Source organism: Phyllobates terribilis, unplaced genomic scaffold, assembly GCF_046119375.1.
Source record: "Phyllobates terribilis strain yellow unplaced genomic scaffold, ASM4611937v1 Scaffold_4__5_contigs__length_816908805, whole genome shotgun sequence".
NCBI lineage: Eukaryota > Metazoa > Chordata > Amphibia > Anura > Dendrobatidae > Phyllobates > Phyllobates terribilis.
Genome location: NW_027362764.1, coordinates 522,254,076 through 522,269,421, shown reverse-complemented (window position 1 = coordinate 522,269,421; position 15,346 = coordinate 522,254,076). Strand labels below are relative to the sequence as shown.

Genomic DNA, 15,346 nt, shown 5'->3' with positions numbered 1-15,346 from the left:
TTTATACCATCAGTGTGTCATCAGTGTCTCCCTTTATACCATCAGTGTGTCATCAGTGTCTCCCTTTATACCATTAGTGTGTCCTTTTTTACCATCAGTGTGTCATCAGTGTGTCCCTTTTTACCATCAGTGTCATCAGTGATTTTCATGGATGGGGAAAAAAATAAATAAATGACAAAGCTTCTCCTATAATTTACAATGTTAAAAATGGACTCCACACTGATGCCATCCGTGTCCCGTACGTGTTTTTCACAGACCCATAGACTTGTATTGACCCTTGTCATCCGTAATACAGGGAAAAAAACTAACATGTCTCCATGTGTTTTGCACAGACATGCGATCTGCGGAAAAAACATGGATATGTGCATAGCACCATAGATTATAATGGGTACATGTTCTATCCGTGAAAAACGGATTGGATGCATACATGCAACACAGAAGCATGTGAATAAAGTTCTATATGCAATGACTTAGTCCAGGTGCCTCATGGTCAGCATAGAGCTGTACAGGAGGCTTTTACCCCAGCGTTTATGTGCATGGAGGAATCCAGAGAGATAGCTGTCAATTAGGCGATGGCTGTGTGTAAAAGCTGGCCATACACCCAGGATAGCTGTCTGCCGACCTCTCCAGACACATGGTATTTTTACCGCTGTCAGACACCTTCCATGAAAATATAAGGTGAAATTTGTTGCAAAAAACAAAAAAAAAACCCCAAGTCTAGTGCTGAATCTCTGCTGCTACTCCCTGTGTCTGTTGTTGTCTGCAGTGCAGACGTCACAGACACCGCTGCAGCCAATCACTGAGCTCAGCTGCGCTGCCTGTGCAGAGGGCACAAGCACTAATTGGCTACAGCGCTCTTGACTTGATGGTAGAACTGCAGACAAGAGCAGCAAGGGAGATCCGCGCTGGACCTGGGGAGGATGCTTAAAGCACAGTTTGTTCATTACAACAAACTACACCTGGGGGTACAACTTTCTTGAAAACCGAAAACCTCATTAATATGTATGTGCACCTTCACTTACTGCTGTCCAGTTATTCCATTTGGTTGCTATGACGGTTAATAGGAGAGATTTATCTGGACCAGAGTAACAGTAGCAACTACTACTCTAATCAGGTTCTTAACTATTTTTCCAAGACCTTTTAGAAAATAAAAGCACCAATTGTATTAACCCTTTGTGTGCATCTTTGTATGACCCTTTCCTAAGTGCCTCTACTTCTTGGAAGATCCACTTTGCAGCGATTTTTAATGGCATCATTGAAGAAGTGACGTTTATGCAGGGGACAGGGGATCAGTTTAGAAGGATCACAAGCTTTACTTGTAAATTTGACTTTTTTTAATTTCTATAACCCCACCTGTTGAGAACGGTTGTCTGTACGCTGAAAGCAGATTGTGTTTACCTGGGTCCTAATTAAACCTCCATGAGACCCCTCCAGAAACATGCAGAGGATTTTCAATTTGTGATAATAAGTGTTTCCAGTCGCCTAACCCGTTAGGCGGTGGTAGTCGTATGACATTGATTTCCCTCCCTTGCGTTGTGTCCTGTTTTATTAATAAAAAAACAAACAAGGCAGCCCTCTTGTACAATAATGCCAGGGAGAAATCTATTATAACATGATTATATTTTCCCACTGGAAGCATTCCGTGACAGAGAGCATAATCTTTAATGGAATCTGTGTGAAATTAAATTATACAAGCATCAATAAACATAACATAATTCAGAAGGAGTAAATCAGCTTAATTTATTTGCGTCTGTAATGACATCGGCGAATGCAGAATGCAAATGCAAAGGTTGAAAGCAGGAGTTGGGAAGCAGATGAGCAGAAAAGTTAAACCCATTATTATACAGCACTGTAATTTGATGGGCAGTGTGTTCACGGATCAGTGGCTAAGTGCACTGAGCCCAAGACAGCACATGGCTCCTAAGTGGGCTCTTCTTATTGCGACAGCACATAAGGACATGGTGGGTGTATATTATACCGTGTTACTTAACATTGGATCGTAAAGCCACCATATTGTGTGCCTAATAATAATGATATCGGTTCGCTAGGTGTTCCCTGGCATCATTCATCCTAATTATGTACTGCTGTAAAGGCAAACAAGCAAAAAAAAGGTCTTTATCTTCATAAAATGCCATAAAGCATTTCAACTGAGATAAGAAAATATTTATACATTTTTAATAAAAATAAAATATGAGTCCCTTATTTATTTTCTGTCGCACCATTTCAAAACTCTGCTTTGTCATTTCTTCTCAGCCATTACAGGGTTTATAACCTTGCTTTTCCATCCTGGAAACTGAGAGAGTTATGTGGCTGCCCCTATGGGAGCTATGAAGTCAATTTGTAGACAAAATGTCAATTTTGGGAAACCAGTGAAAGAAAGATCAGGTAGAACAGTGCAATAGAACGTTTAATAATGTCACAGTGGTGACATAGAACAGGTTTTGCCACCCAGGCCAAAAGGGTTTGGTGTTTTATTCGGCCTCCGCAACATTGAGCCAATTCACCAACTTTTGATTGCAAAAATGCAGCTGCGTTCATCTATTCTTTAGTTCCCCCATAAGAATGAGTAGAGCTGCAGTGCGCATGATCGATTACCGCTCCATTTACACAGGGCTCTGTGGGATTCCCAACGGTTGGACCTCCAGCGATCGGGAAATCATCCCCTTTCCCATGGATAGCAGATAACTTCCAAACTTGAGAATACCCCTTTAAGAAACACAAGCTGACATATTTGCAGTTTTCATTGTCTTACAACCATTGCATGCTAATCTCTGGAAAACACCAGTGTGGTCAAAATAGTCTCTACATCTGTAGGTGAATTTCACAAGGGAAGTCATCTCCAAAATGGGGCCGCTTCTTAGTTTTTTTGTGTTTTTTTCCGCTATCGTAGCAGCTAAGAAACTGTACAAATATGACATAACATCTGCAGTCTATTCCAGCAGAATTCGCACTCCAAAAATCAAATAATTTTCCTTCCCTTCCAAGCCCTGCCGGTTCAACAAACAGTAGTTTCCAACCTCATATCTGATTTTGCCGAGTTCAGTAGAAATTGTGACAAATTTTGGGATCCATTTCTCCCTTTACCCCTTATGATGATGAAAATTTGGGCTAAAACAAAAGTTTAGTGTTAAAAAAAAGTATCTGTTTTATTTTCACAGCCCAATGATATCAAATTCTGAGACATCTGTGTTATCAAAATGCTCACTACACCCCTAGATGAATTCTCTAAAATAGGGTTATTTGGGGGAGAGGTGGGCTTTTTGATGTTCTGGAACCTCGGGGGCTCTACAAATGGCACCCGCAATCTATTCCATTAAAATCTGCATTCTAAAAGCAAAATGGCACGGATTCCTTCCAATTTCTGCCATATGCCCAAAGATATATGACCACGGGTGGAGTATTGTTGTCTTATGTAGAAATTACGTAACAAACTGTGGGGCCGTTTTCTCCTACTTACAATTTGCGAAAATGAAAACTTTGGGTCTAAAACAATATTTTAGTGTATAAAACATGTTTTGGCATACTGAGCTCCTTATTCAGAAAACTGGTAGATCTGCAGGAGATAAAACAGGGATTGTATTAAAACTGCATCAAGCAGCCCAGTGATACTTCACTGAAATCAACAGCTGAATAGTTAACAAACTTCCTGATGATAGTTTTGGTACAGTTTTAATATGGTATCACTTTTGGGGGGTTTCCAATATGTGAGACTCTCAAAGTGTCTTCAAAAGTGAATAGGTACCTAAAAGATGGATTTTGTAAAATTTAGATGGAAATTGATAATCTTCTACTAAACGTTTAGCTTTCCAACATCCTTACAAAATATAAAGACTTTTGAAAAATGATGCTGATGTAAAGTAGACATAAGGTAAATGTTATTTATTGATGCTTATGTGTAGTGTAACTATGTGGTTTAAGAAAATAAAAAAAAAATCTGTAAAAAAGTTTCAAAATAATTGGCGTATGTAGAATTCTTACAAAGTTATTGTATAATGACAAATATCATGTTTGAAAAGGGGGTTTGGTCAGTAAGGCCAAAACTGGCACCATCATTAAGGAGTTAAAATTATGGGGGCCGCTAGCAGATTCCCTTTAAAGTGGTTGCCCACTACACGGTAAACCCCTTCCCCAATATAGTGATGGAGAAGAGATTGACCGAGTAGTGGACAATCCCTTTAATCTAGTAATATGTATGGCTAGATTCAGACAAGTTTGTACATAGTCCTTAAAGAGTAACCGTCCTTGTACTATTGATTTATGAAATCAAAATTAAAAGTGAAGAACAGAAACTCTGTAATATATCTTATCAGACAAATCTGCTTCTTTCTCCGCTTAGACTGATCTTTCTTATCAAAATTTGTATTCAGTGAAGACAGATTGTTACATGACTTAGAAGATGACTGTTGCTGTTCATAAGATTCTATGTAGATGTGAGGGGCTAGGAGGAGCTTTGCCTCTAGCCCCTCCCTCTCCCTTCTCTCTAGGATCTAATCAGCACCAACTGCTATCTCCGTAATGTTATAATTTGCCTTCACTTAATACATATTTTACCTGTGAAATGAGAATTTTGAGAATAAATTATGAGTCAAGGAGGAGAAACATTCATAGAATCTTTCCCTCCAGGGTCTTCGTGTCCAACCCTCTGTTCAATGCAAAATTCACTAAACCGTCTCAGACATCTGTCCAGCCTCTGTCTGAAGACTTCCATTGAAGGAGAACTCACCACCTCTCGTGGCAGCCTGTTTCACTCATTGATAACCCTCACTGTCAAAAAGTTCTTTCTAATATCTAATCTGTATCTTCTCCCTTTCAGTTTCATTCCATTGCTTCTCGTATTTTCAAGTGTAAATGAGAATAAGGATGACCCCTCTACACTGTGACATCCTTTTAGATATTTGTAGACAACTATTAAGTCTCCTCTTAGCCTTTTTTTTGCAAGCTTAACATTCCCAAATCCTTTAACTGTTTCTTGTAGGGCAAAGTTTGCAGTCTGCTCACCATCCTTGTAGCTCTTCTCGGACATTGCTCCAGTTTTTCAATGTCTTTTTTAAAATGTGGTGCCCAAAACTAAACACAGTATTCAAGATGAGGTCTGACCAAGGAGGAGTAGAGGTGGATAATCACTTCACGTGATCTAGACTCTATTCTTCCCTTAATACATCCCAGAACTGTGTTTGCCTTTTTTGCTACTGCATCACAATGTTGACTCATGTGCAGTCTGTGATCTACTAGTATACTCAAGTCTTTTTCACACGTGCTGTTGCTTAGTTCTATTCCTTCCATTCTGTCTGTCATTTGCGTATTTCTTGCCCAGATGTAGAATCTTGCATTTCTCCCTGTTAAATACCATTCTATTAGTCGCTGCCCATTGTTCAATCTCATCTAGATCCTTCTGACTCCTTTCAGTCTTCTCTAGTGATAGCTAACCCTCCTAGCTTTGCATCCTCTAAAAATTTGATTTGTTTACCTTTAGTTCCCTTATCTAGATCATTTATAAAAATGTTGAAAAACATTCAACAGTAGACGAGATTCTGATATGTTGGGGTAGAGAGTTCCAGAGTAGGAGGGATGCATGGGAGAAATCTTGTATGGGATTGTGGGAAGAGGAGATAAGAGGGGAGTAGAGAGGGATATCTTGTGAGGATCGGAGGTTGCGTGCAGGTAAGTACCGGGAGACTAGGTCACAGATGTATGGAGGAGACAGGTTGGGGATGACTTTGTATGCCAAGGTTAGGGTTTTGAACTGGAGTCTCTGGGCAATGGGGAGCCAGTGAAGAGATTGACAGAGAGGAGAGGCCAGGGAATAGCGACGGGACAGATCGATTAGTCAAGCAACAGAGTTTAGGATAGATTGGAGGGGTGCGAGAGTGTTAGAAGGGAGGCCATAGAGCAGGAGGTTGCAGTAGTTGAGGCGGGAGATGATGAGGGCGTTCACTAGTGTTTTTGCCGATTCGTGGTTGAGGAATGTGCGGATCCGGGAGATATTTTTGAGTTAGAGTCGGCAAGAAGTGGAAAGGGCTTGGATATGTGGTTTGAAGGAGAGAGAGTCCAGGGTTACCACAAGAAAAGTTCACTTTTCCATTTATAGATTCGGCCCGCTTCAAGCAGGTCAACAGAAGATCACATGTAGCGATGCCCAAATATTGGGGCAGCCATGGTCACCCGAAGGTGACGGTGGGAAAGTGCAATTACTGTCACAAGAGGTGGATGATGATGAGACACAATGGACTGAAAATCTGGAGGAGGACCAGGGTGCGGAAGTGGAAGACAAGGTAGTGGACGATGAAGTCGATGGACCGAATGCTAGGGTCCAGAAACAGTGTCTGCGGGTGACACCACTTCCCTACCCCTGTTGTACATGCACACCAAGCCCCCGTCCATGGTGCAGGCGATAATGCCTCCCACCCTGCACCTGTCATTGCACACTTGCAACCATCAGCAACCACGTCCTTGTCCCAGCTCAGCTTTCAGTTGTCCCTACCCCAGTCCTTTGAACGCAAGCGCCAATATGTAGCCAACCACCCACAGGCCACAATACTAAACTGCCACATTTCTCGACTGCTTGCAGTGGAAATTTTGGCTCGTGGAGGCTGAAGGTTTCCGCAGCCTCATGTCGGCGGCTGGCCCTATGTACACTCTGTCCCCAGCCGCCACTATTTCTCCCGGTGTCGTCCCCGCCGTATACAAACACGGGTCCCAGAACATTACCCGTACCTTCACCAGCGCAGTTAGTGGGAAGGACCACCTAACCACAGACACTTTGACAAGTGAATGTGGCCAGGGACTGTGCATCTCACTGACGCATCACTGGGTTAATATTGTGGAAGCCGGGACCCAGTTGGACCCTGGGACAGAACACGTCTTCCCGATTCATAGGATTGCGGACCTTGGGTCAATCAAGCTTCAACACAATGTTTACAAGGAAGACCGCAACAGTAGTCGGTCTTCTAGTCAGCGAGAAAATTATTCATGATCATAGAGGCCACCATCTACTAGTTTTCTGGTACTTTTCTGTGGGAATGAGCTTGTCTCCAACCAGTCAGGAATATTTCCAAAGAATTATGGCACAACGCCATGGTATTAGCAGTGCCCCCAGTACCAGAAGCGAAGCCATCCACAATTTCCTTCTCAGGAATTTTATTTGGTAGACTGAGTGGCTGCCCAAATACATTAGTTTCTCACAAAGGAGCTGAAGATACTGAGTGGCAGAAGGTGCCAGTTTCTCCAGCATGTTAGACAGGAGACTACATAAGGGAATATATGGGAGATTAGTTCACAGATGTACGGAGGAGAGAGGTTATGGATGACTTTGTAGGTCAGTGTTAGTAGTTTGAACTGGATACACTGGGCAATTGGGAGTCATTGAAGGGATCTTATAGATTGCTGGAGCCAGTCCACAGTAAAAACGCGCTTGCGGTGCGTGCAAACCGCAGCGTTCTGTATTACAAGCAAAGTGGATAGGATTTCAAGAAATCCCACGCCCAATATGCGTCTCCATGCACCTGCGGATCACCCACGGACATGTGGTGCGTCTTTCCAGACCGCAGCATGTCAATTTCTCTTGCGAAGTCACTAGTCTCCACAAGAGAAATTAGATCAGTGCAATGTATTGATTGCAGTGAATCCGCATGGTTCAAGGAACACATTCGGATTCACCTGCGTGCAGCGCTTTGGACGCAGCATAAAGTATGCTGCTTTCAAAGCGCTGACAGTACTTATAGTGTGCACATACCCTTAGATGCATTTACAATAGGGACAGGTGCTAGGTGGTATCATCAGTTCCAGATGAGTGTTCATTCTGGTCGCATAAATGTCTTCCACAGTCCATAACTTTTTTTTTTTATTATTTCTTTAGCCTTATATACAAGTCATTACCCTGGAAAGAATGTTTATTAACATCTTTTCCATTTTAGCTTGTTTTTTTTATTGTCAGTCCGTAAAAGTGGCGTGATACTCTGACAACATTGTTCACAGATATGCCATTTGTCAGCGACCAACTGTGAATAGGTTTGAACCGACAACTGCAATACTTTAAATGGAGTGTAGTATTTTACACTTTACCAACAATTTCTGTATTATTACAGCAGCCATATGGGATCACGTCTGATGGCCACGGTTTCACGCAGTCGCCTAATAGTATGGTATTTGTTAGCGACCAACTGTGAATAGGTTTGAACACACAACTGCCATACTTTAAATGTAGTGTGATATCTAACACGTTCCCAACAATTTCTGTATTATTACGGCAATCATATGGGATCACAACTGATCATGGAAAAAAAAGTTTCTCTGCTTCCACAATACAGTAATGCGAATATAATCAAAAAGAATTTGACTATATTCTGCTAACAAGCAAATGAAGCAGTAAAACTTTGGACTGGATTGCTTTTTAAAGAAATAATCAGGATTAAGAGCAAAAAAAAATGCCATGATATCTAGTTCAATGGCTATCTATAACAGGCAGCAGCAGACAGAACGTGCAATGGACACTGTTGTGCTCTATAGTGTTCACAATCTCTGCCTAGAATCATAGAATCATAGAATGGTAGAGTTGGAAGGGACCTCCTGGGTCATCTGGTCCAACCCCCTGCTCAAAGCAGGATTCACTAAATCATCTCAGACAGATGTCTGTCCAGCCTCTGTTTGAAGACGTCCATTGAAGGGGAACTCACCACCTCTCGTGGCAGCCTGTTCCACTCATTAATCACCCTAACTGTCAAAAAGTTTTTTCTAATATCTAATCTGTGTCTCCTCCCATTTAGTTTCATCCCGTTGCTTCTAGTCTTTCCCTGTGCAAATGAGAATAAAGATGATCCTTCTACAATGTGACAGCCCTTGACATATTTGTAGACAGCTATTAAGTCTCCTCTCAGTCTTCTTTTTTGCAAGCTAAACATTCCCAAATCCTGCAACCGTTCCTCATAGGACATGGTTTGCAGACCAGTCACCATTCTGGTCGCTCTTCTCTGAACTTGTTCCAGTTTGTCTATGTCTTTTTTAAAATGTGGTGCCCAAAACTGTACACAGTATTCCAGATGAGGTCTGACCAAAGAGGTCTGACCTAACTCCTGCTATCACCAACGAATATATGTAGCTGAATTAGTCCTCAGAAGGACTGTTAGTTCAGATGGATATGTATCTTGCTGTGGAATACCTATATCTAACTATTACACCGCCAATTCTCTCCCTAGCTCAGCAGCTTCTCTCCCTACTCTGCCTTTTCCGGGGTAGACTGTGACAAGCATAGGGAAACCAGGTCTTATATAGACTCCATGACGCTATGAGGCCAGCCAATCACTGTAATGCCACAACCAACATGGCTACGGCATTACAGTGCATGGTAAGCAATCCCTTCATGTTCATTGGCTCTCTTAACGAGCGCCAAACATGCAGGGCGGGGACCCGAGCTCCCGTCGAGCATACCCTGGAAATACTCACCGAGCTTGTCGAGCAGTGAGATGCTCGGGCAAGTACCGAGCAGTGACGAGCATGCTCGCTCATCACTAGTTAACAGAGATACTCCAGTAGTAATTGCCATTGATGTATGGCTTTTATTTATCCAAATTTGCTAAACTTCAAAAACCTCCATAGTTCTACAGTTAGGGCTATAAAATATCTTGCAAAACCTATGTGATATATTCGCCCCACATCATTTTTATGTTCACGTTTAAAAAAGTTATTTGCTCTCCTGAAAGTTCTCTTCATTTCTCTTTGATTTATTTTCAAGGTGCAGCCCCAAACAAATAATAACAATACCAGCTCAACCCCTTCAAGAAAAGTCCAATCATCAGCACCTAAAGTACGCAAGACTGTGATCAGCCGGGTCCATGAGGCAGTGAAAGCCATCGCTTTGTGCCATAATGTTACTCCTGTCTATGAATCCCGTGCCTGTGTCAATGGAGAAACGGAGAATGCTGAAGTGGACCAGGACTTCAGTGATGATAATCGCACCTACCAAGCCTCAAGCCCCGATGAGGTCAGTATGCTTTTTCCCCAATGATATTTAGTGCTCACTTTGATGGCACTTTTACAAATTTAAAGGGATTGTCTATTAGATGAGTTTGTGCACTCTTGTATTGTGAGCCTTCTTTGGGGGTTCTGGCAAGCTTTGAGGTAGTTCTTATAGGAACAGTAGCACACTTCTTTCTGTCAAAAATACAAGAACCCTGGCAGACCCTATAAAGTTAGTGGGATCTATCAGAGAATCTTGGGTTCATTATGAACAGATGTTTGATCAGTGAGGAGGAAGAGGCGTTATATTGAATTGGAATTACTATTTTTATTTTCATGAAACCTTGATAGTTGTAGAAACTGCTTTGGTAATCCCAAAAGCCTTGTGCCTTGTTTAGTACTCATTATTCATTTCTTTAAAGCGGAGTCAGACGAGCATATGTTCTCTCATGCGCGAATTTGAGCAGAGTGTCAACTTAGTGTGATACGATTCTCTCACATGAGAAAATCGGCCAACAGGTATAGAGTGGTCTGAGTGCTATCCGATAAAATGAGTTATATGCTTGTGTGAGGGAACTTTAACTTTAAAATTCTTACAGTGATCGAAAAGTTATTTTAACCAGTTCAGGACCAGGCCATTTTGTCCCATTTTTCAACCAGGCACATTTTCGGGAAGGTGGGGTGGGGGGGGAGTTGTACATAATATACACTTCCAAAGGCATTAACAAATTTCTTGTTCAGATATTCAAATAATTTTTGGCTCTCTTTTTTCACAGTGTGGCTTTTTTTTATGTTGTTTTTATATTTATTTTTTTTTTGCGATCAGGGAAAAGAGAAATGGGAAATAGCGGTCTATTTTTCACATATTTTATTTTTTATGACTTCAAAGGGCCAATAAAAAAAAAATTAAATTGTTTTCCCCTTTCCATTGAAATCATTTTAATATATTGGACATGTTTTTTCCTTCTGACAGGGGACTAGAAACAGCGATTCAGACTTGCAGTTTTGCAGTGTTTTGTAAAGATTTTTTTTCAGTTATTTTACACACCGTGTCCCCCATAAGGTCTTAAAAGACTTTTGAGGGCCATGTGAACATTTTAATACATTTCTTCTGTAACTGGGATGGTATATCAATCTCAGTAACAGTAGAAATTCAGCCTCCAGCCTGCATAGCAGAGCTGACTGAGTCTCCTAGGACCCAGTAACTCCTGCTGTCTTTCCGTACACTCAGTGATCACATGATCACTGGGCCTGTGGAGAAAGCACTGACAGTTCTTCATAAACTTTATATACAAAACTTGATCACCTCTGTGTATAGAGCGATCAGTAAGGCAGAGAGAGTATTAAACTCTCCCTGCCTTCTGTAAAGGGAGTCCAGCTGTGTCTGTCAGCTGGCTCTCTGCCCCCGCAGCCGCACAATTTCCTGAAAGCTGCTTACTCTGCATTGACATTTAGAACGTCAGTGCAGAGTAAAGTGAGGACCGCCCTGTCATTAAAAGTCTTTGGGTTATCTAAAAGTTGTTAATAGTGCTCCGTCTCACATACAGTATGCAGTGAGGTGCCATTTATGCCCGTGTCATTTCCAGTCAAGAACTGTGTTACATTATTGGAAAATTGTTGGTAAGTGTTATCAAGAAGTGTTTTATTTACAAGAACAGACAGGTCTTGAGCAAAATTATTTTCAGGATCCAGGTCCAGCGGCTATATTGGTAGTCAAAGCTGCCAAACCAAAGAACTGAAAACCTTCTAAAACATGCAGCATCCTCCGCTCCTCTTCTGGTTACTAAGCCTCACACGGTGTCATGCATACATTATGCCACATCATGACGATGTCGCGAGGCTTGCTAATTAGAAGAGGTGCTGAGAATTGCATGAAGTAGTGGGAGGTTCGGTTGGCCACAGTCTACCAAAATGGCCACTGTACATGTTTCCAGGGAAAAAAATGTATTTTTTAATCTTATAAAATTTCCTACCTTATTTAAGATTTTGAAAAGTCAAAATGCATCATCTGCATTTAGCATAAAACTCATGTTTGCATGTATTGTAGCCAATAAATTATATTTCCCTCTGTTACATATCGTTTTAGCTCGCAAAAGGGAGAAATGTGCATCCTGTGATTTACAAAGTACGAAGGCTACATCATAATTTTTTAAAGAGCACTATTGACACGAGTCATGGAGCCTGAGGAAAATAATGTAAATGGTTCATTATTTAGCTTATTGAACTTTCTTGCAGTCACATTGACAGATGATTCCAGTTTTTCCCAATCACCAAAGTACCATTTTAAAAGCATTTTTTATTGAATAAAGTGCTTTAAATATTGCACCCTAGAGCTTTATTCAAGTAAATGGTTCAATTGATGTTTTTTACCTTACACTCAGCATTTCCGTGTCTAAACAGATTTGCTTAATACATAGCACTGTCTCTTGATAAACATGATTTTAACCCTGAAGGTGGTTTACATTTAGGTACTGTTACATATTTTTCGGTGTAATTTTAAATTGTGACATTTTTAAGAGAGAACACCTGGTGAACGGTTGCATGAAAATATATGGTAACAAAATAGCTTAACAACCATTTGGGGGAGATTTATCCATAGCGTTACAGGATGCATGAGTTTCAGTGGTAAAGCGGCAAATTGCACCAATCTGATCTGAAAGGTACATGTTATGTGATCAGTTTGGCACATCTCATTACGCTTCTTAGGCACATTTCATTATTCCATCTCCCGGCTGGCTGAAATATACACCAGCTGCAAAGTTTGGCCCATTTTGGCCAGTTCTTTCCCAGCCCTATTTCTCTGCATGTAGGTATAAAAGTGTCTAAGCCATGATAAATTTGCCATACAAATGTATTCTATTATTACGGTGCTGATTGGGTCGTACATGCAAGATAGCCATCGCCTACAGCAGGGGTGAGGAACCTTTTTTCTGGCAAGGGCCATTTGAATATTTATACCGTCCTTCAGGGGCCATACAAATTGCGCTCTAACTCCAACCACAAAGTACATCCTGCCGCTGGCACTGGTGTCAGGTCGTAATCTTTCATTGTACGTGCCTGAACCTTCAGTAGTGAACACTGCGTGGATGTGCTCACAGAGCAAGAAGAAATTAAAAGGCCAGTGGCCATCAAAACACAACTGCCGGCCCAAGCACTGTGGTCCCCAGGAATCTGCTGGGGGGCAGAATAAAGGTCATCACGAACTGTAAATGGCCCGCGGGCATGAGGTTCCCCACTCATGGGTCTGAGGTTCCCCACCCACAGGCCTGAGGTTCCACACCCCTGGCCTACCTTCAAAAGCCACCAAAGACATGTTGGCTGGACCAAGTGTGAATATTTTTTATTCAAGTGGGAAGAATAAACAGTTACCAGATACCTCTGTCAGAGACTTTTATCCTGCATGAACATACAGAAAGGGCATGACCAAAAATTAACCCCGATATTTACTGTGTGAAAAAGGTGTGACCCCACTAATTGTTAGATATCGGCACCAGTTTGGATGATCTTTATGTTATGTGTTTGTCCAACTTTATTAAGTCACCCCCAGTGTTTATTTGTTAATTTTTTTATCTTTGCAATTACATTTGCATGTAATGATATTATGAACCCCTTAATTTGCTTTTTTTTGTCTTTTTTTTATATTTTGAGTTGTTCAAAAAAAAATGGGCTTATCTTACTGGAGTTGCAAAATGAATAAGAGACAGATCCCAGAAACAAAAGTGATGCTGTTTCTTGAAAACAAAGGGCAGACCATTTTTTTAATATCAGTCAAGAGTAAGAGTAATTTAGACTGAACCCACTGATATGAATGGGCTCCGCCAACAGTTTGGGTATGGGAGCCCCGGACAATGTATTGTCGTGGGAAATATTGATCCAGCATGTCTAATTTTGGACATGTCTGGTGATGGCTTTCTCATTCAGAATACATGAGTACTCAGCCGAATGAGTTCTCCTGTGTATGGGGCAGCCAGCCAAGATAGCTGCCGGCCAATCAATGGGCTGAACCATCGTTTGGTTCACAGCCATCTTATGTGTATGGGGAATCTCAGAAATTACTTTTTTGACGGTTACCAAGCAGACCTCTTAGTGGGCACCTGTCTTGTTAAAATGGTATCTAATTTGCAGGGTGGATGTCAGCAGAACGAGTTGATCAGATTTATCTTTTTGTGGGAAAAGTTTTAGCAAAACTTGCATTTTATTCTTTGAAATCCCTGGTGTTTGTATGTGTATGAGTCCAGTGGGCGGTCCTGTCAGTGATTGACAGCTTTCTCTGCATTCTCAGTCATACAGGGAAGAAAGTCAATCACTGAGTAGGAGAGGCCACTGGACTCCTATACATACAATCACTAGGGATTTATATTACTAAGGTACAAGTTATACTGCATCTTTTACAACAAACCAATATATCATTCAGCTCAGCTTCTCCTCTGTATCAAGCTGTCTACAAATTGAACTGTATGTACAATGTGACAGGTCCCCCTTGAATTGAGAGCGTCCATAAAATGTTTATGGGTTTGTGCTTTAGCAGGTGCTCTTTAGTGTGCAGTATGTGTGCTGTAGTACCCGCGTAAGTACTATGCAGTTAGGAAAAAGATAGTTGTCAGCTCACCAATTTTCCAGAGTGGTGCACAGAACTCCATCCTGATCCTCACATAGTTAAGCAATGGATTAAAGAAATAAATGTTCCAGCTCCAAAAAATTTAATTTTTAAAAAATTTCTTAGAAAATTTTATTTGAGAAAAAATATTTTAAAAACAGACAGGATACAAGGGCCACAGTAGCTAATACCATGTAACAACCATACAGAAAACACAAAGGGAACAGGATAATAGGCTAGGCGTTTTCACTGCAACTGCAGTCTTTATCCCAGCTAGTTGCCATGAGCATATGAAAGGTGCTTCTTTATAAATGGGGGACTAATTCACATTAATGCAATCATTCTACTTCAACGATGCCAAGGAGGAAGATAGGGTGCTCTTTGAGAAAGGATTGGGAAGGTCTAAATCGAACTCTTTATTTTTTTGTTTGTTAGAAGGTGAGAGTAGTCAGACTAGGCCAATAGACTTAAAATTGTGGTAAATTTTATTAAAATTGGCCGAATGGTCAAAAAAGTTAATGTTTAATGAAGAAATAAAGCGTTTTTTTTTCCCACTGCAGTGTACAATGATTTCCTACCTTGCTACGGGTAATTATGATGTTATAAAATACTCACTTTGTGTTGGGATGTAAAACTGGCATAGCATTGACTGGCTGATGTCGGCCTGCACTGGCCCCATCTACAATATGGTAACAAGCTGTCACCTGAAGACATAACACAGGACATGCCTTCTAGAATTGTCAGAGCTCTGCTGGATTAGTTTCTCTTTTAGTATTCAAAATGCGGTGTCTGATTATA

At 41.1% G+C, this 15,346-nt stretch overlaps 1 protein-coding gene across 3 annotated transcripts in view; it reads left to right on the top strand.

Annotated features, from left to right (window-relative positions):
* ATP9B (ATPase phospholipid transporting 9B (putative)) overlaps positions 1 to 15,346 on the top strand; it is a 383,456-nt gene that overhangs the window by 273,281 nt on the left and 94,829 nt on the right. For all 3 annotated transcript variants that reach the window (XM_073678911.1, XM_073678910.1, XM_073678909.1), the window contains exon 15: positions 9,728 to 9,976. In XM_073678911.1, the coding sequence (XP_073535012.1) occupies positions 9,728 to 9,976 (249 nt within the window). The remainder of the gene's footprint in view (positions 1 to 9,727; positions 9,977 to 15,346) is intronic.